Source organism: Silurus aristotelis (genome assembly GCF_946808225.1).
Source record: "Silurus aristotelis genome assembly, chromosome: 10".
NCBI lineage: Eukaryota > Metazoa > Chordata > Actinopteri > Siluriformes > Siluridae > Silurus > Silurus aristotelis.
In genome coordinates this window covers 12,613,832-12,640,146 of record NC_139583.1, presented here as the reverse complement: position 1 = coordinate 12,640,146, position 26,315 = coordinate 12,613,832, and the positions used below count along the sequence as shown (strand labels likewise).

The 26,315-nt window shown below is 40.5% G+C and overlaps 1 protein-coding gene across 2 annotated transcripts; it reads right to left on the bottom strand.

The window, feature by feature from the left end:
- Nucleotides 1-117: 117 nt before the first annotated feature.
- nup93 (nucleoporin 93) lies at nucleotides 118-26,309 on the bottom strand. 2 transcript variants are annotated; one of them, XM_083552048.1, is made up of 22 exons: nucleotides 26,151-26,309; nucleotides 24,930-25,118; nucleotides 20,304-20,421; nucleotides 12,045-12,107; nucleotides 10,699-10,827; nucleotides 8,028-8,102; nucleotides 7,252-7,344; nucleotides 6,955-7,094; nucleotides 6,380-6,512; nucleotides 6,022-6,179; nucleotides 5,741-5,906; nucleotides 5,103-5,196; nucleotides 3,528-3,719; nucleotides 3,160-3,286; nucleotides 2,754-2,826; nucleotides 2,618-2,662; nucleotides 2,193-2,309; nucleotides 1,985-2,103; nucleotides 1,358-1,475; nucleotides 1,171-1,254; nucleotides 931-1,059; nucleotides 118-387 (listed from the first exon to the last, which is right to left on the bottom strand). In XM_083552048.1, the coding sequence occupies exons 2-22, from the start codon at nucleotides 25,106-25,108 to the stop codon at nucleotides 277-279; spliced, it is 2,463 nt and encodes an 820-aa protein (XP_083408174.1). In that variant the 5' UTR covers nucleotides 25,109-25,118; nucleotides 26,151-26,309; the 3' UTR covers nucleotides 118-276. The 2 variants fall into 2 exon arrangements, with proteins under 2 accessions (XP_083408174.1, XP_083408175.1); XM_083552049.1 differs by lacking the exons at nucleotides 20,304-20,421; nucleotides 24,930-25,118; nucleotides 26,151-26,309 and adding an exon at nucleotides 14,734-15,129.
- Nucleotides 26,310-26,315: the final 6 nt, after the last annotated feature.

Genomic DNA, 26,315 nt, shown 5'->3' with positions numbered 1-26,315 from the left:
GAAATGAATTTGGAAATTAATCAAATGGATTTAAAATTGACAAAACATAAAAGGTTTAAAAAAAGCAGAACGTAAGTGAAACAAGGTGAGAAAAGAAAATGGAACCGAAACACAAAATAAACTGAAATGTTTTTTTTTTATTTGTTTAAAATGATGAAAAATAATACAAATATAAATTCATACAACAAAGTATGATTCATGAAAAAAACATGGGGGTGGGATGATTAAGGGGTATGAGAAAAAGCAACTGTGGGGACACAGTTCTCTCTCTTTCTCTTAGTTCATCAAGACTTCCATCTGTACAAGCCTGGCATTGGTGTCTCCAGCCATGCGGTATGGGATCATCCCAGCAAAAGTAATCAGTGCTCGGGCCTGGCTGCGCAGCATCTGTGTATGAAAATGTGAAAAACTGCATTATAGAAAACCAACAGGGTAAAATTTTATTTGCAGCTTGCATTTCATTCATATGAAGTGCCCTGGGAAAAACCCATCAAATATCCCTGAGGCTGAATATCCCATGCTGAATAGTAATAGATAGCCGCCCTAAAGATGTGTGAACACTTGCTAGCTCAGGGTCTTTTCTTATGCAGTAAATCTCCCACTTTTTCCAAAGTGACACACCTTGGTGAAACAGACATTTGTCTAATCAACTCAGTTAGTAATCTGTGCTTACACACTCTGTAGGATGACATTGGGTGGTCCAACGCCACAATAAATAAAACAGATTGACTTGGATGATGCAGATTTCATTTTAGAATATAATGTCAATACATTTTACATTTCATAAATGTAAAGGGATTTTTTTTTTTTTTTTTTAAAATATGCATATTATTTTTTAGAGTCATCAAGATTAAAGTTAAAAACAAGAGTTTAATAAGTGATGTAAAAATGTCTTGTTGCTTTAAGGCTATTTGGTATGGATTTCCCCACCGAGTCTCGGTCCTCCAGTACACGCTGTTGTCTGCCTGGAGTTCCCGCTGTCGCCCCCTTCAGGCGCTTGTATTGTGTGAAAAGGATGTTCATAGTGGCAAGAAGCACTTCGGATAAATTGTGTCTGACCTGCAGGGAGTGAGAATGAGCGTTATGAGCATCAAGGTGATACATTATTAAAATGAAAGCTAAATTTCAGGCAAAAGATTAGTAGAGTGTGGGGATAATGAGCAATCTTGCCTCATCACTGAAGTTCCTGAATGCTGCCACCCTCTCCTCTACTTGGTCTTGGCTCAACGGAACCAGCTTTAGCCTCTCTATTACCTGACACACACACACAGTACAAGAGAATGCATTCAAAACACAATAAACGGCACAATACGCAGTTCTGAAAAAAAACAAAAAAACAGACTCCATCTTAACTCACGTCGTAGGAGCGGTCGATATGGCCAACGTGGTATTCATCAAAGAAGGTCATGAGGTCCAGGAGCAAGTAAAACGTACTATCCACGGACTTCTCTCCAGCTGTACCGTTCGTCCGGTACCTAAAGGCAAAAGATCGCTATAGCATCCTCTACTCAAGCCTCTCCACAGAATAACGAACATATCCAATAAACAACTCCAGAAAGCTTAAAGGAAAAATCCACCTTGGAGGACTCTACTCTTTAGACCAGTTAATGTTTAATTTGTAAATATTTTTATTTCTTGCATTGATTTTTCCATTGTTTTCACTTTGGTTATTTTTTTTTTTTTTTTTACATAACTCACAATACCATTAAACACCTGCTGATGCCAGTGGTACCAGTGGAAGTTAGCCCTTGTGTCATCTCTAACTGGAGGTGAGCAATGCAGCAGGGCTTCAGTCTGTTCATCTCTAAACACTTCCTCTTTAGTTTTTTCCTCCTATCAAACACTATTGTAGCGGAACTAGCAATGTCCCCCTGTGACAGGGCCAACCAACAAAATAGCACATCACACCTATGTGCTTTTAGGGTGGCGTTTTCCTTTAAGTGTGTGTGAGAGATTTAAAGGTTTATTGAGAGGAGAAGTGTACCGTTCAGCGATTCCCAGCGCCATGTTCTTGAGTCTCTCTTTGTTCGACTGTGGTGCGCTGACCTGGGCAATTACTGGACTCAGCAACTTGTTCATTAATTCCAACACTTTATCTGGGTTCTATCAGGAAAAAAAAAAGAAGAGATATGCAGTTTTCTCTTCTACACATGCCGATCGAAGTGCAATTCCTGTGTCATTCTTTCACTAACCTTGCCTAACTCATAGAGTTTGACAGCTTCCTCAAACAGGCCCTTGTTCTCAGCCTCTGAGGCCACTTTGGTGATGATGGCTCGTGTGTCTCCAGCAAACTTGTCAATCACGCCAGGCTGAAAGGATTCACACAATCTCTTTTTAGAGACGGGCGGCATTTCGGGGACGCACGCTCGTATTTTTATACGTTGTCCACCGAAAGAACAAATGAAACATTGTACTTCATGAGTGCAGAAACAATAGGACATTTTACAGCCTGGGTGAAGCTGAATGGGTACAATAATGAATGAGCCGGAGAAACAATGTGCTGAAATAAAGCTCACGGAGAGGCTTTGAATAGAGGCATGATTGCTGAAAGTGTTGTTCTAGGCGCCCTGCAAGTTATATAACGCTACAAGGCAGAACACAGAACCCAGAGGTATACCTTTCTGCTTCCGTCTTTTTCTAGCCTTCCCAGAAGCATGTCGAACTATAAAAAGAAAAGGCAGTTTAAGAATTCAGAGAAGTGGTGCCATAAAGAACAAACTGTCTGTGATTCCTGAGGCATAGCCACAACATACCTCACGACTCTCAATGACCAGCTCACTGACGCAGCGCATGAACATGTTCTCTCCTTGGCTGTCTTTTTCATTCCTGCCCAAAACATACACATTAATCGTTACAACAAGAAGGGACGTGATTCTAAACTGGGCAAACAGGTGGTCAGCAGAAATACTTGGCCAGGTTGCAAACATCTAGGGGGTGTCAAATAATTATTCACGGAAAAATCAAGAGTCAGAGTGCATTCTAAATGCACTCAAAGTCCCTCATGAATTATTCATCTCTTCTAAGAGAATGAGAGCAATTCCCACACTGAAGCTGAAACTGCTTCCAGTTAAACCGATCGCTTTTCAGGAGAAAACGCTCAAACATTTATCTAGGATCAGGTTCACGGAAGCTTGTTTAGGTTTAGTTTAATGCACATACCGCAGAAAGTAGAAGTACTGCAAAGCCTCTCGTGGGTCTGTGGCCTCAAATTTACGAGTGTAGAGCATGAGGAGACGGATGAAGTTGAGTCGGCGTACCATGGGGGGATCTCCTGGTTCATGACTCACTGGGAGAAGAAACAAGATCATCGATGAACACTTAATATCACAGCAATTACCGTTAAAACACACACCTTTCTCACAAGTTTTATTACAAAATGGTCCGATTGGAAAACGACACCTCAACCACTTCATGGTATTCATCAATGGATTGAAGTGATAATTATTATTATTATTAATTTACTTAAATATATAATTCTTATGAATGCTATAAAATGTAGTATTGGCACAAATTTGTCAACAGCATACATAGCTGTGCGCTCTGTCCAGATGATTTGATTAGCAGTTTAAGTTCGTAGAGGGCGAGGGCCACGTGCACGGCGTGACTGCGCAGACGCTCCACACGGAAGAGGAACGCTATCGCTGCTTCGAACTGCGCGGTCAGAAACAGCACCTGGAAGTAAAGGAACGGCTGCTGACTGGCTGAGAAATGAGATTCGCCTGTGGAGAAGAATAAAAACAGCAATTAGTGCTGCAATATGCTGCTGGAATATGAATAGTTTTGAAACAGTATTGAAACTGTACCTCTTCTAACTTTCATACGGATTACATAATCAGAGAATATTTGTTTGTGAATTGGTTTATTCAAAAGACATTTCAAGCTTTCTATACATATATTTATTATAACTGTGAGGCAAGTATTCACTGAGATTCAGGTCTGTGAAGAGAGTTGATAGAGACGGCAGAGAGCGCACACTGTCTGTTTTCTTTATTTTTTTCAAAAGCATAGTTGTTATTATGAGTGTATACAAATAAAAGTAGACCCTTTACGAATTGGACTGATGTATTGCTTTTATCTGTACGAAAAAAAAAAAAATACAGTAATTTAAGTTCGTTGCGGCGTTAAGTTGGGGTGGGGGGGGATGGGAGGCCACAAAACCATTGCATTTGTCGACCACAGGGATTCATTGCCGGATGTGTGCACCATGGCAGATTTTGTGCTGATTTGAGACTTTAGGCATCAGTAAAACAAATGTTTACAGATTAAAAATTTGTTTTCGGTGGAGTTTTTAAAAGATATTTAAATAATGAAAGGACGTTTAATAAAGGTGTGTTGCCTTGTGTTGCCTAGTTATTTTGACATCCCTAATACACACACACACACACACACACACACACACACACACACACACACACACACACACACACACACACACACACACACACACACACACACACACACACACACACACACACACACACACACACACACACACACACACGCATATATGCAAATCCAACAAGATGAGCAGGTGCAACTTATATTAATATAAGTGTTCCTTAAAGCAATAGTAATACGTTTCACAAAAATCCTCTTAAAGAGGCTTGTTTCTTTTTGCATGAACTGAAATAATCCCTGCTCATTGAGGCTGCGTTTTGCGCTGCCGTTTATAAAAAGAGCAGTGAAAAGAGCTGCAGCTGGAACTGGAGCGGCCCTTATCGGCACAAGTGTTTAATGCGGCCTAGTGGTGGGGCATCGTGAGAGATAAGCTTGACTCATCAGGCAGGTGGGGGGAAATATGGTGCAGTGCCTTTTAAAATGCAGAGAGCGGAAGTTTTAAGTCAAAAGAGAAGAGAGTGAGCTTATCTAGGACAGGCTAACTGCTGGAGAATAAATTTCCTTCTCCATCGCTTCCTGTAGAAGGGTGTGAATCAAAGCATCAGCCGGTGATGTATTGCCTCCATGCCTTGTTTTGACCCGAGCGGCTAATGTTTAGAGAGTGCTTTATGAACTCGGTTTGCCTGAAGAATTATGGAAATGCACATGATAAATTGCAGTATGATGGAAATCTGGGGAAGCTGAATTGTGGGCCTGCATCTCACCGTAGTCCTCCAGGAGTTGCTTTTGTAACTGGGCCAAAGTGAGTCTGTCCTGTGGAGCGCTGCTTCCGTCTTCATCAAAACACACCTGGTTCAGCTACAGGACAAGAAACACTGTTTAACATTTACAATCGTTTCATTTTTATTAATATTATTATTAACATTATTAACAAATTCAAATTCCATTAATTACATAAAATAAAAATAATTTAATACATTACATTTGTTTTATTAAAAGCTGAAGCAAAAAAAAAAAAAAAAAAAAAAAAAAGGATTAAAATAAATGAGATAAATTAAGTAAAAATAGATTTATGGAAGTTTTACCATTGAATACACTTGTTTTACTTCACAGAGTCCAGCTGTTTCCAACATTAGTACTACTGAACAATAGAGTTTAATTTTGTATTATTTCATGTTGAATGTATAGAAGATTGTCTCTATTTACTCCATTTGCCATCTTACTGTCTTCTCGTTTCTGAGAAAGTTTTTATTGTGGCCCTATGCCTGTGTGGGAACTATATATCTTTCTGCTAACACTACATCTGTATGGTGTGACAATAAAGCCTACTTGAATACAGCACTTCTGAATCTGTACAGAGATATAGTAAAACGCTATACCAGACAAAGAGTCAGAGTATTACCTTGAGCCACAGATAGTCTTCGGTTTTATCAGCCACCTCCCCGTGGTTGTCAGCGATGTCGCACTTGCCGATGAGACAGTAGACAGCGCGCTTGTATGGATCAGCGCTGTTGCGTAACACACGCCGGTAATGCAGTCGTACTTTATTCTCCGTGGCTGGTGCCAGGCTGATCAAGCAACAGACAAATGTGTGTTAATTTTATGCGCTTCATTATGGTAAATACACAGGAAAAGGACAGTGACACTGTGTTTAAACTATGCCGTGTTTCTTGGAGATCTCACCGGCGGTCAGGGCTGTTCATATACTCCTGGAACCAGGTCTTAAATTCTCCTAGCTGGTGCTGAGCTCGGTTCACCACATGCATTGCTGCAGCTAAGTCTCCACATCGCAGGCAGTAATAGATCAGAGCCCACACCGGGTGGCCCTCCACCTCACCATCCTGCTCCCACACAAACACACACAGGAAACTTGTCTTTCGGTCTTCTTGCATTAGCTTTCGCATTTTACACAAACGCGTCTGTACTAAGAAGCTTATTTGCTCATGCTGGGGAAAGAATCGGTCACTTTGTTATCTACAACATGCACACGCAAGCCCTAGTGTATTAGGTAGAGTTTGGTGCTGCTGCGATGGTGCAGTACCTGCATTCCTGGAAGTGGACCAGGAAGTTTAATGTTGAGGAAGCTGTGCACAAGCTGAAAAGTACCAGGTACTCCGCCTAACTGAGCTTGGTGCAGGTTCCCGAATACGGTCACCATGGTGTAATTCTTATAGCTGTGAAAAAGAGGTCACAAGTATAAGAGATACGATTTATCTCAGCATAACATATTGAAAAGTTTAGAGCAGTTATATTTATTAAAAAAAAAAAATACAATAAATAAATAAATACTGTATACCCATAATGAGCATCACTGCTCTCTAATAATGCAAAATAAAAAGCAGTGGCAGCTTTGTGTTACTAGGATGTTAACTCACAACCTTCCACTCAGAAACCCAACGTCAACCCCTTCCCCTTGAAACACTATGCAACACTAGTATCCATGCTAATATATACGTATATACACGTTAAATCAGTATCCTACTTCTATGCTAATGAAGTGCTTAATTAATTATTAATCTTCCCCAACTTTATGAAAATCCACAAGTGTAATTACCACCGACTCCCCCACCTACTGCAAATTGTACTGCTTTGTTCTAGTCTTCTCTGCTCTCTAACCTGTTCTCCAGGAAAGCCAGGGCCTGGCGGACAAAAGCCATCTGCATCTCCACAGAGACACGACTCTTCAGGGTGTCTTTGGCTGGCACAAGGAGCACATCTGTCATCTGCTTCACCATCAGCCACATGTCAGATACGTTCTACACACACACACACACACACACACACACACACACACACACACACACAAATCGGACAAGCATGAAAATGTAGTTTTATATCTAATTAATCATCCGGGATGGAACTTATGAAATCAATCAAATAAAACACCAAAAGTAATTTATTATTGCCACTCACCTTATCATCCAGACTATCAGCTACCGATGCACACAAGTCCCCCAGATTGGGCTGAACGTGTCCGTTTACAATCTTCTCGTTGAAAATGTAGATCTGAGGGAAAGAGGGAAGAGCTCACACACATACTCATGGGCGGCCAATTTGGGCTAGGACCTCGCAGTAAAGTAATGGAAGATTAAAAACAGGCTGAAAATAATGAAAATGTTCAGAAGGTCGTCAAAAAAAAGGACGAAAACGAGGAACAGGACTCCGCAGGCGATATGGCGGCACATGGTGAGTGCAGGAAATAAAGTGGCCAAAAAACTGATGAGACGGAAAACTGAGAGGCAGGGAGAGAAAGAGATATTGCCTAAAGGTAGATTACCCACAATACCCCTAGCCAGCCGATCAATCTTTTGGATCAATCAGCATGCTGGGCTTGCATTACATGACCTGATTGTGCCGGACAGGGAAGGAAAGCTTACATGGACAATTAATTTAACGTCTCAATGTACGATTTAAATGTACAGTTCGGTGGAAATACCAGCCAGGTGGTTAAAAAAACAAAAAAACAAGGAGGTATCGCTCGTGCTTTTAATCTGTTTAAATAGAGCTCCCAGCCATTAAATCTTTACTATCGAACTATATTAGAATGAGTCCAATAATATATGAATATAATATATATATATATATATATATATATATATATATATATATATATATATATATATATATATATATATATAATATAATATGAATAAATACATGTAAATGTCATGCATATGCAGTGCATTCACCTGTCGCCCATAAGCCACTTCCACACTGTCCAGAGAGCTGCGTCCTGGAGCTCCCACTTCACTTATAAAACTCGGCTGTGTGGAGGAAATAAGAACAAAAAAAAAAAAAAACATTAAGTGGTCTATTTCTTATGTTCAAATGTAGACATCAAGGATGGAGACAACACTAAAGTGGTGCGTATTTGAGGCCGTGCATCTACTCGTGTAAAAAAAAGATATGAGAAGTGCAGGATCTGCATTCTCTCCCTCTCTAATATGTTTTTATGTAAATACAATGATCAATGCAGCATGAAATCCACTGTGGTGAACATAACCCATGCTTGAGCGCACATCTTTCAACAGCACACAAAAATATGCCTCGGGGCCAAACAAGAATTTATTTCTTCCAAAGAGGGACAATTTGTCTGGATAAATCACGCATCCACGAGTATAAAAGGATTATACAAGAAGTGTATTGTTTAAGAAAGAACAGACTGAGAGCATCAGGGGGATGCTCCCAGCACAGGAAGTGAACAGCAGGCCATACATGGAAAATTTAACTGTTAATTAATAATTAAAGTGGTAGAAAAACACAAACACACACAAGCACAAATGGCCTCAAAGGACAATGAAACAGGGCAAGAGCTTGAATGGTATGGTAGAGAGATTTGTGTGTATTGTAATGGAAATTTAAAATGACATGGTTTAACAAACATTAATAATGCAGGCCAGACTTTATGCAGGTCAAAGCCAAAGGAAAATTGAGAGAATATTTTGTCCGTTTTTTTAATCCCTAATGGCAGCCATTTTAAGAATCTAAGGGCGTGCCCCAAACATCAAATATGCCGCATTCATATGCAGCACGTCCAAATCAAACGTCTGCACTGAATGCTGCCTTCTGAGATTCTTAACTCTGGCAGGTTTTTGCAGACGCCACACATGTATCCTGTAGTATCTTACAAATCTCATAATGTACGAGCTGCTTATCAAACCATTCAACATTATTTAATTATTTGCAATTATATTCGAATTATTGGTCTTTTTTAATCATTTGACATTTGATTTCTGACCAATGATAGCTGTTGTATGCTACTATTTTGCAATTTGTTCCATTTGGCGCACGTTTTAGCAACACGGTCGTGTACGCTGCTTTCAAAGGGCGCCTTAAACCGTTCCTGATGGCATCATTCCTGATACTGTGCTAACTGCCAAAATGCTTCCTTTCAACAGCTATGATGTACAGAAGAGCAAAGCCAGTAAGGGATCAAATTACTCACGCTTGTGCTTTGGACACACCCAAAATGCGATCACGCTGTATGTGTGTATAAATAACGTTGTCGTTATAACAAAGAGTACTGCAATGGCCAGAAATCTGCCATATCATCGTTATAATAGTTTCTGTCCAATTCTAGGATTGCAGGACATCATATTCATGCTTAAATTCATAATGTGAATACATGCACACACCACAGTTGTAGCTTTCCTCCAATTATTTAAACAGGAGGTATTGAGGCTGCCAAATGATTTTTTAAAAAAAATCCCCCTTTCATTTTAATGATACCACAACTAGACACTTAAAAGTTCAGAAAACATTCTTACAGCATCGCTACTCTGCAACACAAACTACAGGAGCGAGAAAAAAAAAAAACGGGCTGCTTTTGTTTCATCTTGTCTTCGCATTTTTCCTTGATGACCTGAAATCTATTCTTCAAGCATTCTTCTTTTCTCTCCCGAATTCGAGCCTCCAACACACGGTCAAATCCCAAATAGGGTCTTTTTTTTACTGTATATGTTGGGAGGATTCATATAATCAATATTATTATACAATTCAAAACAGTGACACAGATAAGAAAATTATTTACTATTTAAATACATACATTAATTTAGAATATTCCCTAAAAACAGAATTGTCTAACCAACAAAGTTAGGAAAAGCATCATTAAAATTAAATTGAACGTCTGACCGAAGACAATTCTTTAATTTTTTTTTCATAAAAACATGACTACCAGTCAAACTGTAAGTTTTATACATTAGAGTTGAACTGTTCTTTACTTCACACATTCATTTCGAGACACAGTAGAAATCCAACAAGAGGTGTGCGTGGGTTATTTTAATCCCACTCCCGCCCACACCTGAAAGAATCCAGGCCACACATGCCAGAAGGCTGTGAATATACACTCTGTAGTCAAATGTACTGTATGTAGACACATGATAATCACACCTATATGTGGTTCTTCCACAAATTGTTGACTATGACAATGCCCCTGTGCACAAAGTGCGGTCTATAAATACATAGTTTGTAAAAGTTGGATTTAAAGGACTTTAAAGATCTGCACAGAGACCTGAGAAATAGCCCAAATCACTAATGCTCTTGTGGTTGAATGAGATAATCCTCACAACCACATTTCAATATCTAGAATATCCTCCAAGAACAATTGAGGTGCAGCAAAAAATCTAAATTGAAACGTTCGACAAGCTCACGTTGGGCTGATGGTCAGGTGCCCGTAAACTTTTGTCCTTATATAAGGTAATACCTAGTTGTGTCTGTATAGACTTTTAAAGGAAGCCTATTTCTAGCAGATTTTATTACAGCTACATTACCATGGTGTGCAAACACTACATGCAGTCTAAAATGAACATTTGACCAATGACTATGTGTGATTGTGGTGCGTGTGTGTGTGTGTTTATAGACCTCTACATCCTGGCTGAAGTCCAGTGCATCCTCGCCTGCTCCAAGCAGGGTGTGCAGCACTCTCTGCTTCACCTGTTCCCACTGCACCAACATGGACTCACGATGATATTCCTCCGCCAGCAGGAAAGTCTAAAAAAAAAAAAAAAAGAGAGAGAGAGAGAGAGAGAGAGATCGAGAGAGAGAGAGAGAGAGAGAGAGAGAGAGAGATCGAGATCGAGAGAGAAAGATGGAGAACACGAGAGAGAAAGATGGAGAACACGAGTGAAGGAGGTGAAGAATAAGAAACACTAAAAAGCACTATTGAATAAATAGGTTAAGCACCATGAGGTGCAATAAAAATAGCTGGCAAAGGTAGGTGGGAGCAGCCTGGACCTGCGTGTGTTTACAGTGCACTAAATACCAGCAGCGGTGGCCTTGCAAACGATCGCTGTTTGTTTCTTTATTCAGGCCAGAGAATGAGAAACTGAGAACGCTCAGCAATGTGCTCACCTGCCTAATGGAAGTGTGCCATGAACTGGGTCTGCCTTCACGCCTGCTACAGATTTAGCACACTCCCTGATTGAATAGACCCTTTTTGTCTATTTCACGCAATCTCGAAGGACCGACGTGTGGTAATTGCGAGCGCTCTAATTAAACGGCTTCTGAACTGCAAAGAAAATCTTTTATGGAACAGAGTGTGTGTGGGGGGGGGTGTGTGTGTGTGTGCGTGTGTGTGTGAGGGGTGTGTGTGTGTGGGGGGGGTGTTCTGCAAGGTGACATGTTATCACCAAGTTTGGTGGAAATGCTCTAGAGCTTCAAACGTGCAGAAGAATGGAGGTTTTATGCTGCAGGATTTAACCAAAATGCAGTCATGTATCAATGTGAACCCAGAACGCGCTTGAGCTTTTATTGTTAAAACGTGTAAGACAGAATGTTGACGTTACTTCTTGCTTGTGGCAAATCCACTTTGACTTTTTTTCCTTTTTACCAAATGATTCTCTATTACAGAAAAGTAACACAGCCTTCCCGTTCAGAGGGTTTAATAGATTAAGTGGAGAGATGGAGGAGATATTGACCCTCTGACTGAGTGAGGGATAATGGCTAGCGGGTGCCTCCTATTTTTACCCCACTGATAGCTGCAGGAGAAGTTAACGCGGGTAAAAAAAAAAAAAAAGTCCAGCTATGACATCGTCTTCTCAACATTAAAGTGAGCATGATTTTGCAACTGATTGGTGCCGAACCGTTTTTTTTTTGTTGTGTGAAGAGGAAAGAACAGCCATTATAAATGCAAACAAAAAGGAAATATAAATTAGGAATACATGTGTAGCTCTAAAAACTGACTAAAGCGGAGTGAAGTTGAGCCTTACCCTGCGGCGAGACTCCTCGATCGCAGACAGCAGTGCATTGTCTCTCTCATTTTTCAAAAAGCCCTGGAAAGAAGAAAAAAATAATAATAAAAAAAAAAGGCACGGCCTGGAGGTTAAATGTGCTGCAACCTACTTTTCCCCTCTCAGCTTTCAGAGCACACGCCCTGTCTCTTTGTCTCTCGCTCGCTCCTTCCTTAATTATCTACACATTCCAAGGCGTGGCGAGGTCAAAGACAAAGAATTGGCATAGTTATCAAAATCAGTGTTTGTTGAAAGAAAAAAAAATACTTGGAATTGACCCTTTAATTTACCATAATGTAATTCCATCGGTCCAACATGGTGGCGCCATACTAGCATCGCTCGAATCACGAGAGCTTACGAGTTTCAGCCTAGAAGGTTCTGGAAGTGCAACAACCTGCTTTTGAACACGTCCGTGTATGACGAGCCACCCACGGCGTGTCTAATTGAGATTTGCAAGAGCTTTAGCGCAAAGCTTGATTAGGGACGTGAGCATTTTTTTTTTCGCAACCTGCACACCAATTCCATCTGCTCTGATAAACGCGATAAAGATTATTACGTGCACGTGTCTTGTAACGCAGAACGCTTTTTCTGAAGCGCAGAATGATCGTAATCATATCAATCAACAGAGCTCTATTACTTTATTAATAGCTTAGAGTCAAGAGTACAGAAAAGACTCAGAGTAATGAGCGGAATTATTTAGCCTTTTCTGCAAGCTATGTCAAAGAGACCAAATGATATTGTAGTACAGGAAGATCTGTGAAACTCAACTGCAAAGATATGTCAGGAAATCCATGCATCTTTATGGGAAATGAATACAGTGAATCCCCTGGTGCAGACACTGAACCCTTGTTGGCTCAGAGAATCCCTGTTACTGAAGACAGGAAAGGACACTTCACAGACGAAGCGAGCACTGTCGCTCTCAGTGCGGCGCCGCACACTGGCACCAAACAGCCATCTGCAGCACACACATGCACTGTGGGGGGTTGGGGTAGCAAAGTATACATATCTGAAGGGAAGTTGGCAGTGGTCAGCTCGGAGGTTACGAGAAAGAGCATCAGAATGCAACTGGGTGGGGCTGGAGCGCTTCAAATAGAGCGACACCGTGTGGCGGTGGAAACCTCCAAAAAGCCTGTCGATGCCTACTACATTTTGATCTTGCTTGAGGCTTTTAGTACAAGATACTACCTATAAAATCATTATGTCTCACTCGGTCATACCGATGCAGGGAGTAATGTTCTCACATAAAACCACACCCCTCTTTAATCGCTTCCTTTATCGTATTCTTGGCTCTCACAGAAGTACTTCCCTTTACACAGTTCTTTTTTTTCCCCCACCGACCTCACTGATGCCTGTATGAACTCCTCTATTCATTCTCCATCCTCTGACTCTTCAGTAAGCTATCGCACCCTGCCCCCTCACCACCCCCTGACTTCTTTACTCCACTCTACCCAAATACCCCCCCCCCACCCCAACTCAACCACACCTTTGATTGACAGCTGCAAATTAGTTTGGATTTACTGTGACCTGGGATACAGAGAAGTGGAGCTCCATGAGATGGCTAGGGGTAGCGCTTACATGGTTAACAGAGGGTACAATACTTAAATCGTTCGATCCTAAAAGAAGAGATTGTGTTCTAACCAGGAATTTCTTGCTCAGTCATCATGGCCTTGTCCTCCACCAGACCACAGGAGACTCTAGCGCCACCCGCTGTCCATTAAAGGTCCTCCATCAAGGAACTGGTTTCATCCACTCTAAAACCCTGCATTTTTATTCGATTCTCTTTGGATGATATCTCATCTTGCTGTTTTATAAAATGAATGTTGATAGTATCATGAGTTATACTGGACTGGATGTATTTTAACCATGACATTTCTGCAGGTATGGCTTGTGCATTTGTCAAAAAAAAAAAGTGCGTTATCCGACGATGAGGGAATTTTGTGTGGCACACAAAGAGAGCAGTTCCCACCCAGACAGCCATGCACTCGTATAGGGAATTGCACGTAGGTGGGGGGAAAAGGACATAGAATCCACTATAAGACAGATTTTCTGGAACGTTCAGTATAATCCATATTTTAGCAATGCTACACATTTAGAACTCTAACAATCGGTAAGGTTGGACCATGCACGCACACAAATAAAATATAGTACGGGTGAGACTACAGGTCTTTCCTATGGATTGCAGTATATAGATATTGCATAGACACTGCCACTGTTTTGAATTATATATTTAAGTAAAGGCATAGTGACACATGCAGCAAAACATTTTTTCACTTTTTTTTTTTTTGGTCAGCAAAAAGACTTGCAGACAGGCTTGACCAAAGTCGGAGAAATTATCCCTCAATGCAATCATGCTCTTTATCTGTTTAATTGAATGAGGAAGATCATTCTCTTTTTCCATTACCACTTCGAAACAATGACCAAGACAGGAACCCCACCCAAATGCCACCACTTCCTGTGTGGCCATTCAGCTTTCGTCATCATCATCATCATCATCATCATCATCCTCGTTATTACAATCATTCCCGTTAAAAACTTATCATTACACAAAACAAGGTTAAAGGTATGGAATGTCCATGATGCAGGTGCTTCGATTCGGAATCATATGTGCTCGTCAAGAACTCGTGCAAGTGTGCAAGCATGTATGGATGGATGTGTAGGAGATACTTACTCACGCCGTGCCTCAGTCTGACAGTGTAGGTGCATATAGCCAGAAGCAGTGTGTGGCTGCACCAAACACATTCTTTCCTCTTCCCTAGCTTCAGGAAGTTGGTCAACGCCATTATTGGGCGTTTTCTGACCTCGCTCGCTGCCGGCACACACTCTAGTCTGCCACGAGCACCTTCCCACCCTGCGCCGGCCCATTGGTCTGAACCCAGATATGTGCCACGAGCAGGGTTCCTGTGGGCTGCTTTATTGTCGGAGGAGGACCATACCAAGTCTGCGCATAGACGAGGGGGGATAGTGAGGAGGAGTGATAATTCAGCCTGAACCGTCTACCGCTCTCCATCACCCATCAACCCCTCCCTCTCCCCTCCAGCATCCTTGCCATCCTCCTCTTTCAGTCTCACTCATTTCTTCCTTTTTTATACATCTCTGCATCCTTCCTTCTCCACACCCCCCTTCCCCTCCTCCAACTCCCTCTCTCTCTTAGCGCAACGCAATTATGGTAATGGATTTTTTTTCCCTCCCCACTCCTGATGGCTTCCGACATCCTGTCCAGGAATTGGGCTAATAATCCTCTTAAGAGTCATGTTTAGTTAATGAGAAGAGTGCAGTGGCTTTGGAGAGGCTGGCCAGGCCAGGGACGAGTGCGTGTACAGCTATTTCGCCCTCACGAGATAGAGCAGCTGCATCTATCACAGTGTGTACGCAGACAACAGGGGCTGCTCTTCAGAGACAGAAAGAAAGAGAAGCAGAAATAAGGAAAGCAGGAAAAGAGTCACGCGTTTCGCGATTCTGCCTTCTAGACACCATAGCGAGAAGTCCTTCCATACATCCCACCCCTCGCTCATAATACTGCTACGTGCTCACTTCGCGCTGCACAACCTCCACTCATCTCTTTCAGAAAGAAAAGCAAAGCGCTATAGGCCTTACATCCTCTTTGGCTCTCAACAGTATCAGGAGCTCCATAATTACATTCATATAGATCCCAGCCTCATCCACAGCTCTTCTCTCATCTCGAAATAATAATTAAGTTTTACATTGAATTTACCAGAACACACACATACACACACACACACACACACACACACTTGTTCTCTTTCACACACACAGATATAACCGGCTACGCCTTATCAGCAGTGTATGCTTTCTTTGTCTTAAGACAAGCAGCTCAGCAGCCTTAGAAAAAGCAGCACAAAGAACAATAACTTAACATAAACACAGCACACAATAGCTGTACAGATGTCTGGCATCCTTAAACCCCCAATACACACACACACACACACACACACACACACACACACACACACACACACACACACACACACACACACACACACACACGATTCATTAGGATGCCATTTGTATAGAGTTATATTTGTTATATTTCATGGATAACAGACTTTCAAATGACTATTAAAAATGATTCAATCATTCCAAAAGAGGCATCAAATCAAAGCTTGATAAGTACCGGTGAATCAAAGACACCCCAATCCACCTGGAATAAAATTCTAAGACAGACAGACAGCAAGAGAGTGAGGGAGAGTGAATGAGAGAGAAAGCTTTACTGCCAGATGTTAAGTGCACTTCCAGTAAGAGGCACACTCTGGCAGGCCCACCACAGAAATATCTAGGCTAAAAACAGAAGGAGAGAGATACAGACTTGGGATGAGGGAGGGGGCACAGCAAGCCTTCAGGATGTAATACAAAAACATTGGGGGGGGGGGGGGAATCAATACGTTAATGTGATGAGTCGACAAAATCGGTCTCTATCGTGCAGCTTCGATAAAAATGCATGCCTAGGATGACCCTTAGCGAAAAATCAACACATTTCCAATGAATGTGTAGTCTATGACTGACAGCCTGTGATCCTGTCAGAAATAGTAGGACAAGATCCTTTGGGACAGAGGGAAATGAGTCTCGCAGTCTTGGTACAAGTGGTTAGCGGGACATTAAAGGCATACTGTATATTCCCTCCTGAAACCTTTTATTACATATTTAAGACAATAGTATGTTTTATTACTAGATCTAGTCAAGTGGAAAATATGTACAACATGATAAATAGTTTTTTACTGCCAAGCTGTGGCATTACCAGGAGTGTATAATGTGGCTGACTGGGAATAAAAGGGAGGGCCGACTTGCTTGTCTGCGTTTACGTAGGCCTCCTGTCAGTCTTTTTAAGAGAAACTCCCAAAATGCCCAGTCACACAAGCCGCATCTCAGTCTGTTAAAAAAAATAAATAAATGCTAGAATCCAACAAAATTTAGTCCAGGCAGTAACAAAAAATAAAAGGAACATGCTGTACTTCCAAAATACTTAATGACCAAAAATTTAGTTAATTGATGGTAAACATAGTTTGCACTTTTATAAGAGTATAACTAGGGAAGGAGTTAGATATGGACTTTCTGCCAGCTGAATATAAAAGCAGGGTTATAAAAAAATGTATGGAATGCTGGGTAACTGGCTAACACCAGCTGGCTAGATTCAAGATTTTATTGTCATATGTACAGGAAGCAGTCTGTTTCACCATACAACGATCTTGCATTACGAATCCACCCAGTAGCCGCTGAAATAATTTATTAGCGACATACTGAAACAAAAGAGATAAATTAAAACGGCATTCGTGAAGCAGCAAACCAGTACAAGTAGAAATCCATGGCAGTTGCCAGAATGGTCTAGTTGGTCTAGAGTGAAATGCTTACACAACTGCCCATCGAATTAAAACTTTTCAATGAGTTTGGGGAAAAAAAAAAAGTAAAGCATTGGTCAGACGATGCTGGATGTCACCTACGTAACTTCTCTCAAGCTCCCTTTGACAAATCCAGACATCCAAGCTTCGTGAATAAATCTGCAATTTCCTCGAACTCTTCATGTTTATGATGTCTGTGACCGAAATCTCAGCCTGATGATTTCATGCTATCTGTTCGATCACCATTGTGTCATTTCATTCCATGACTCAGTTTCCAAGTAGTGGGCCGAATATCTGAACTATATATATATATATATATATATATATATATATATATATATATATATATATATATATATATATATATATATATATATATATAGCCTCGCATGAATCTGAAAAGCAAATCTAGAAGTCAAAACCGAGGAGACATAATGCATCTACACATATACAACGGCAAAATTATCCATCCATCTGTCATATTATTTAAGTGTCAGACTCGAAAGGAAAGGCTCTTATTTCACATTGTGGTAAAAAGCACTACTGGTTTCAGAAATATACACCAATTACATGTGATTATGTTATTAGTATAAAGATTTACCCATTATTAAGTCCCTCGTGTTCTCTATAAGCATACTCGAAAAATCAGCACGGCAGCAATACTACGCCCTAATGTTGTGTCCAATAGCGCCCTCTGGGGCACACGTAGTATATAACACTGAGTAACTCGAGCACTGAGATAAAGATACACTATATAGACAAAGGTCCTGAGACTCCTGACATGTGGTTTTTCCCTAAACTGCTGAATCACAGAGCACAAGGTTGAAAGTAGACAATTGTATAAAATATATATTTTTTCCAGCTCTCTTCAAATAGGAGACCAAAAACTGTTCCAGCACAAACTGTTCACAAACGTTGAGTATTATAACAGCAAATTGAGACTCTATGTGAAATGAGATGTGCATAAAGTGCACACAAATCCTGCAGTCAGGTGTCGACATTCTTTTGCCTGTATAGTGTAAGTAAAGAATTAACACCATAGATTAGAATTCAATAACAAACATTTTTAGATCAGAATGGATGTAAATTATTGTGTGTGACATTTTGAGGCAATAGACTGAGTAATAAATCTAAACCTGGCACACTAACAATAACAAATTGTCAGTTACTGGTCAATCTTAACACAACACTGACACTTCTACCACTCCTACATACCAGGCTGACCACTGCAGAGTGTACAGGGATAAATCTGTGTGTGTGACTTGTACAAGAAGAATGACGGAACACTGAGTCACTGTGACTGACCTGAAAAATCACTGGACCTCAATTCCATAGAAAATGTGTGGGATTATTTGGAACAGAAGCAGCAAAAACCAGCACATTAAAGTCTAGCTAAAAATCACACACAGCCAGTGGACAAGCATCTTTACCAGCAAGGCAAAGGCTTGAGACATGAGCAGAGAAAAGACACATGCATCTACTTAGTATTTCACTGATCAACACTGCATATTATATTATGGCCAATCTGACAAGTCGCTTCTGATTGGCTAGAAAATGCGTGTCCAAAGTGTTGAATGTAGAGCTTCTAAATTAATGCACTCCCTTATTAACAACTGTACCATAGTAACACAGTCCCAGTGCCATACAATGGGAGACAGCTATTATAAACAGATCCTCATTACTAAGCTAAACAGGTGATTCATGAGTGTCATGTAGTATATAATAAAAATATGATAATTTTGATAAAAGGGCCAAGGCACAAGAGGAATTTGACTGACTGGAGGGGACATTAAAATAAGAAATAAGGAAGAACAAAGAATTAATACCAAACGCTTTATTATTAGAGTAGCGACATGGCACAGACGCACCTGACAAACATGCAGTCTTTACTAAATGTAATAATTTTAACTTATTTCATTCTTGTGCACTATGTTATATATGATTTATAATAGCAGAACTCACAGAACCATTGTGTTAATTTATTCAGTTATTTATTAATGACAGCTTTAACTTCTGAATACCGGTTAATGACCATGGCCTACGCAGGATAATCCATGCCTGTGTCAGTTACAAGATTATAGTGCACTCCACTGAGACAACCACCCTCCGATTCACATTAGCTAACTAGCATGTTTTGCATTCAGTTCGTGCAAAACACACCTAGCTGTAGATTGTCCCTTAAATAAAACACTGCAATTGCATGCATGCTTAAAAATGTTTTAGTCCTCTTGAACTGCAGCGAATTCACCGTTACAATTCTGATTTATTAAACACACAATACACAATACATTTGATTAGAATTAGTAACAATTGTGTGACAGTTAAATCATTTGCTGGTCCCTTCAACCCATGAACGAGACCAACTAACACAGACTCTTTGACGCCATCTAGTGGTTAACTTCAGTACAATTATATTTTCTCCACAATTCATTTTGAGAATATTGGTCCATTAACCTTATGTCTCTCCCAATACATTTTCCTCCCAACAACTATTTTACAGATATTCAGTGATAAACACAAGGCTGTGGATGATAAAGGTAATTGGCAGCTATGCACATGACACTCTCCAACCCAGTCCAGAAGCAATGTGTTTTTCTCTTTGCCAGGAGCAATAGCAGCCTTTTAAAATAAATAGAATGTGATACAGATGTCTGTATTAGGAAGAATTCTGCTGTTCTGTAATGGACTGCATTTAATAACACTATTCGACAAAATAGCACAATTATTATTATTATATACAGGGACAAACTTACACTTGTGAATGAACATCTTATTCATTTTTTTCCATAGAATTCTCTGATGTCCAATCAAACTCTCAAAACTACATTTACTTAAGAAATAGAATCTGTACATTTTGCAATACATCAATACCTCACATTTGCCTCACCTGAATGTCTGCATCTTTCACTGGTTCCAGTGGCTCAAAGGTCGTTGCAGCACTCAAGCTCTCCAGGCGCTGGGAAATGTGAAAGATGTCTAGACCTCTGGAGCCCAGAAGAATCGAGCTGGTGAGGGAGGAAAAACAAAGATATAACAGGTACACTTACTAAAACTAGATTCCATTCCATGCTGAAGTCATTAATGGGAGTTGAATGGTTGTACATTGGATATATCGAGACATGTGAATCAATCACTATGCTTTTTGGTTTTCATTAGTCCCTTACCTGAAATCACAAGATATGAAGTAATCCTGAAATATTCAGGTGCCCCTTAAGGTTTCCGTTCACATTTACTCTTCAAACTCCACATAATGTCAGTGACAAACCCACGTGTGAGAGTAGAACAATCAGGTTTAATTCAGGTCAAATTCAGGAGTTTTCAAAAATTTTAACTTTCCATGGGGATTAATAGGAATAAACTAGGAATTTGCCAATAACATGAAACTTAAATGTAGTCTTGCAGGATAATGCTTAAAATAACTACCGGTATATTGAATGCAACTTCAGTTGAATTTCTACCCTGCACATTCATCAAATCACATGCACACAGCACACTTACTGCAGGGCTACTGAGGCCACACCCCCTACATGCACGCTGCATTCCTCCATAACAAAACACGGTATACCAACATACTGACAATAGTGTTTTTACAAAGTTTTGCATTTTCTTTTCCTGTGGGTAATAGCTAATACACCTGTTAAACAACACCTTTGATATCTAATAAAGAGAGGGGGAAAAAAAGAACATTGATATAAGTAATAAATATAATTTGCATGCAGATGCTTCTTTAAGGCCAAAAGGGTTCCAAAAATGTCTCCTTTATGAATAATAATTATCATCTTGGTCCAGAATGGCCTCAATAAACACTTTTAATATGAATACAAAGCTAATAAAGCCTATAAAAAAATCGAATAAAACCAATCTAGGAAATGCCTTCCACAAATATTACTGATGTGTTGCCCGACAGAAAACGCTACAGTAAATGATACATAAAACAGTGTTAAAGTCGGTTGGTCAAGTGCATAATCTTTAAACGGTTATAATTAAAACAAGATCCTTGGTAAACAATTTGGGCTACACCAAGCCTACTTTTTATTAAACTTGCATCTTCAAGTTATTTCTGTCACTTGGTTGGTTTGTTTCCCACAAAATATGGTTGGCCAAATTTACACCTGGAAGTCCCTGAGGTGTTAACGCATTGCTGGCTAATGTAAGACTAGATGATTCTCACAATATTTCAAAGCTATCATAACAAATCTTTGTAGCAATCTGGGACAAAAGTAAAATGAGTCAAGGCATCAGGTGCTTTCTATGTGTTTTCTGTAACCTGTTACTTTCTATTTATTTTCAGTTTAAACTAAAAATAGCATCCAGGAACAATTGGCCAGGTTTAGAGAGTATCTTCTTCCTCTTCTTTCGGCTTCTCCTGTTAGGGGTTGTTACAGTGGCTCATCCGTCTCTATACTTCCCATCCTCTACATCTGCCTCTTTTAACCCAACAACCTGCATGTCTTCCCTCACCACGTCCATAAACCTCCTCCTTGGCCTTCCTCTTTTCCTCCTTCCTGGAGGCTCCATCCTCCATCTTATTCTCGCCTCCCTCAAATTGTCTCCAAAAAGTTCTATATGCGCTGTCCCTCTAATAAACTCATTTCTAATCCTGTCCATCCTCATCACTCCCAAAGAAAATCGCAACATCATCATCATCATCTCTGCCACCCCCAGCTCCGCCTCCGGTCTTTTAGTCAACAGGTTCAGTATGTGATTATTCAAAACCCTGCAGAAACGTTAATGAAAGGGTAACGTTTATGCTTTTTATCAGAATATAGTTCTCAGGGTTTGGTGAATTTTAAAATTGCACTGGAAAAAAAAAGCATTTTCATATCAGCATGACATAAATAAATAAACAGAATGAATGAATGAAAGAATTGGGTTCAGCGTGCATGCTGAGAAAGCCACGTGGTAACATGTTCACCATGTCAGAGCGTGACGTCAGGAGAGTGAATACCACGAAGGCAGAAGAACCAGATGGCATCGCAGGTCGGGTTCTGAAAGCCTGCGCCGACCAACTAGCACCGGTGTTCACTGAGATATTCAACCTCTCTCTGGAACAGCCTGTTGTCCCCTCATGCTTCAAAAAGTCCACCATTGTTCCTGTCCCGAAGAAGCCCCAGCCCGCCTGCCTCAACGACTACCGCCCTGTAACCCTGACCTCAGTAGTGATGAAGTGCTTTAAAAGACTGGTCAGAGACTTCATCACTGCATCACTACCAGACACACCGGATCCTCTACAGTTCACCTACTGCCAGAACTGTTCTACTGAGGACGCCATTGCTCATCTCCACACTACGATGAGCCACCTGGACTACAAAAAGGAAGATTGTAAAGGACCTTAGCCATCCCAACAATGGACTATTTTATTTGTTGCGTTCAGGGAAGCGCTTCTGCTCCTTGAAAGCGAACACAGAGAGGATGAGGAGGAGCTTCTTCCCGCAGGCCAATCGGAGTTTAAACCAGGAAACACCCAGGATCTAGTACTGGACCTCTCTCTCTATCGTCACTCATTTTTGCACAACTATTTTTGCACTATGACACTAACTCTGGACTTAAACACAGTGCCACTTTATATCACACCACACTGCACATGGACACTTTAAGAACAATCACAAAATCACTTTCATTTGTACCTCCAATATCTGCTATACTCATTCATGATTACAGTGGGTACGGAAAGTATTCAGACCCCCTTAAATTTTTCACTCTTTTTTATTTTGCAGCCATTTGCTAAAATCATTTAAGTTAATTTATTTTCCTCATTAATGTACACATAGCACCCTATATTGACAGAAAAACACAGAATTGTTGACACTGTTGCAGATTTATTAAAAAAGAAAAACTAAAATATCACATGGTCCTAAGTATTCAGACCCTTTGCTCAGTATTTAGTAGAAGCCCTCTTTTGATCTAATACAGCCATGAGTCTTTTTGGGAAGGATGCAACAAGTTTTTCACACCTGGATTCAGGGATCCTCTGCCATTCCTCCTTGCAGATCCTCTCCAGTTCTGTCAGGTTGGACGGTAAACGTTGGTGGACAGCTATTTTTAGGTCTCTCCAAAGATGCTCAATTGGGTTTAAGTCATTGCTCTGGCTAGGCCATTCAAGAACAGTCACAGAGTTGTTGTGAAGCCACTCCTTCGTTATTTTAGCTGTGTGCTTAGGGTCATTGTCTTGTTGGAAGGTAAACCTTCAGCCCAGTCTGAGGTCCAAAGCACTCTGGAGAAGGTTTTCGTCCAGGATATCCCTGTGCTTGGCTGCATTCATCTTTCCCTTGATTGCAACCAGTCGTCCTGTCCCTGCAGCTGAAAAACACCCTCACAGCATGATGCTGCCACCACCATGCTTCATTGTTGAGACTGTACTGGACAGGTGATGAGCAGTGCCTGGTTTTCTCCACACATACCGCTTAGAATTAAGGCCAAAAAGTTCTATCTTGGTCTCATCAGACCAGAGAATCTTATTTCTCACCATCTTGGAGAACTCCATGCGGGTTTTCATGTGTCCTGCACTGAGGAGAGGCTTCCGTCGGGCCACTCTGCTATAAAGCCCCACTGGTGAAGGGCTACAGTGATGGTTGACTTTCTACAACTTTCTCCCATCTCCCGACTGCATCTCTGGAGCTCAGCCACAGTGATCTTTGGGTTCTTCTTTACCTCTCTCACCAAGGCTCTTCTCCCCCGATAGCTCAGTTTGGCCGGTCGGCCAGCTCTAGGAATGGTTCTGGTCGTCCCAAACGTCTTCCATTTGAGGATTATGGAGGCCACTGTGCTCTTAGGAACCTTAAGTGCAGCAAAAAAAATTTTGGAACCTTGGCCAGATCTGTGCTTAGCCACAATTCTGTCTCTGAGCTCTTCAGGCAGTTCCTTTGACCTTAATGATTCTCATTTGCATCATGCATTGTGATCTGTAAGGTCTTATATAAACAGGTGTGTGGCTTTCCTAATCAAGTCCAATCAGTATAATCAAAAATTTCTGGACTCAAATGAAGGTGTAGAACCATCTCAAGGATGATCAGAAGAAATGGAGAGCACCTGAGTTAAATATATGAGTGTCACAGCAAAGGGTCTGAATACTTAGGACCATGTGATATTTCAGTTTTTCTTTTTTAATAAATCTGCAAAAAGGTCAACAATTCTGTGTTTTTCTGTCAGTATGGGGTGCTATGTGTACATTCATGAGGAAAATAAATGAACTTAAATGATTTTAGCAAATGGCTGTAATATAACAAAAAGTGAAAAATTTAAGGGGGTCTGAATACTTTCCCTACCCACTGTATACATATATTATCTTTAGTTTATACTTTTATCCTTAATTCTATTCCTTTTTATGCTTAAATGTTGGACAGTCTTATAAAGCATTTCACTGCTGTTTGGTAGACGTGAACAAACATGTATGGCCAAAATTAGAAAATAAAACTTCTCACAAAAACATTCTATAATTGGTCAAATTAATGTCATGCAGCATTCAAACAACAATAACCAAGTGAAGTTCAGTGCTGAACTGATGCACACTCACGCTTTGACATCTGCTGTGTCCTGTGAGGTGCGTGTGAGGGTGCGAGAGCGAAGCCTCTCTCCAGCCTGCTGGATCTCCTGAAGATTGCGTTCGACGTGGGGCAGCTCAGACACAGCCTCCGTCTCAGCTGCCAGCTGCTCTGCCTGCTGCAGCAACTCCCCGAAGCCCTCGGCATCCATGTCCAAGTACCTGAGAGACACAAACAATAGCTGAGCTTATAAGAATGTGTATTTATACTTTCACTCTCACTTTTTACACTCTTAGTAACAGTAATCAATGCGTATAAATGCGGGGATCGTACGCAGTAATATTTTAGTACATTTTGGTATCAGTGGAAGTATTATTAAGGCTGAATAGTAAATTAATCTCTATTGCAAATAGTACAAGGGGAATATTTATCACACTGCATACGGATCGATTTGTTATTTTGGCAATGAGCAGCAACAAATCATGTACATGAATTATGCTGTGTACATGAATTATGCACTTTTCTCGGATATCATCAGTATTCTATAACAGATACAAGATCTCACAAACGCAGCAGATTGGATATTTTATTCCAACCTTAACACAATCAATTTCAATTAAAAAAAAAGGGATTGTAATTTTTTATTTGTCTTCCAAGTTGATTACTTTTTGTTTCAAAAACAATTTCAGAAATCCTGCATAATGCATACTTTTTTGCAGACCATAATCAAAATCATGATAAATATTCCAAAATAAAAAGTATTGTAATATATTTGTGTTATTGTTTCCTCTTTCACCTAATTCACAATCTAAACGTTTAGGACAGTGTACACACATGACAATACCTGGTGGAATTACACTCAGCAATCAGTTTTAATAAACTAAATGAACAAATAAACTAAATAAACAACGTTAACTAGTTGAATACTAGTTAACTAGACGTCATTACTTGGCTACTGGGAATGTTATAAAAACGGGTTTATGAAGAATGATGGGATTAAATATGTAAGTAAAACTGAAAAACGTTAAATGGAATCACTCACTCACTCACTCACTCACACTCACACACACACACACACACACACACACACACACACACACACACACACACACACACACACACAAGCTAAGCTGTTAGCTGTTAGCTAGCAGGAGTCCAGCACGTTTTCTATCAGTCAGGAATCCTCCAGCATCCCTGAGCAAATTTCTCACTCTAATTTTATACACAATCTGATGGCGGATCAGTTCACTTACCGCTTTAGTTCCAAAATTGCAATCAAAGCTCAAAGTAGTTGTATTTGACAGTTTATAGCAGAACGCGGCGCATTTACATTACTCCAGTTTCACTCCCGGGTTCCGAGAAACGCCGTCGCTGATTGGCTCATTCAGTCTCCAGTCCCCGCACGCGGGCTGCACTTT

Bases quoted from the DNA above. Each gene is read 5' to 3' on its own strand.
- nup93 (XM_083552048.1), bottom strand. From the start codon at position 25,108: ATGGATGCCGAGGGCTTCGGGGAGTTGCTGCAGCAGGCAGAGCAGCTG. The intron at 3,720-5,102 runs GTGAGATGCAGG...TCTTCTCCACAG, and splicing joins GCAACTCCTGGAGGACTACG to GCGAATCTCATTTCTCAGCC. The intron at 2,310-2,617 runs GTATACCTCTGG...GAATCCTTTCAG, and splicing joins AAAAAGACGGAAGCAGAAAG to CCTGGCGTGATTGACAAGTT.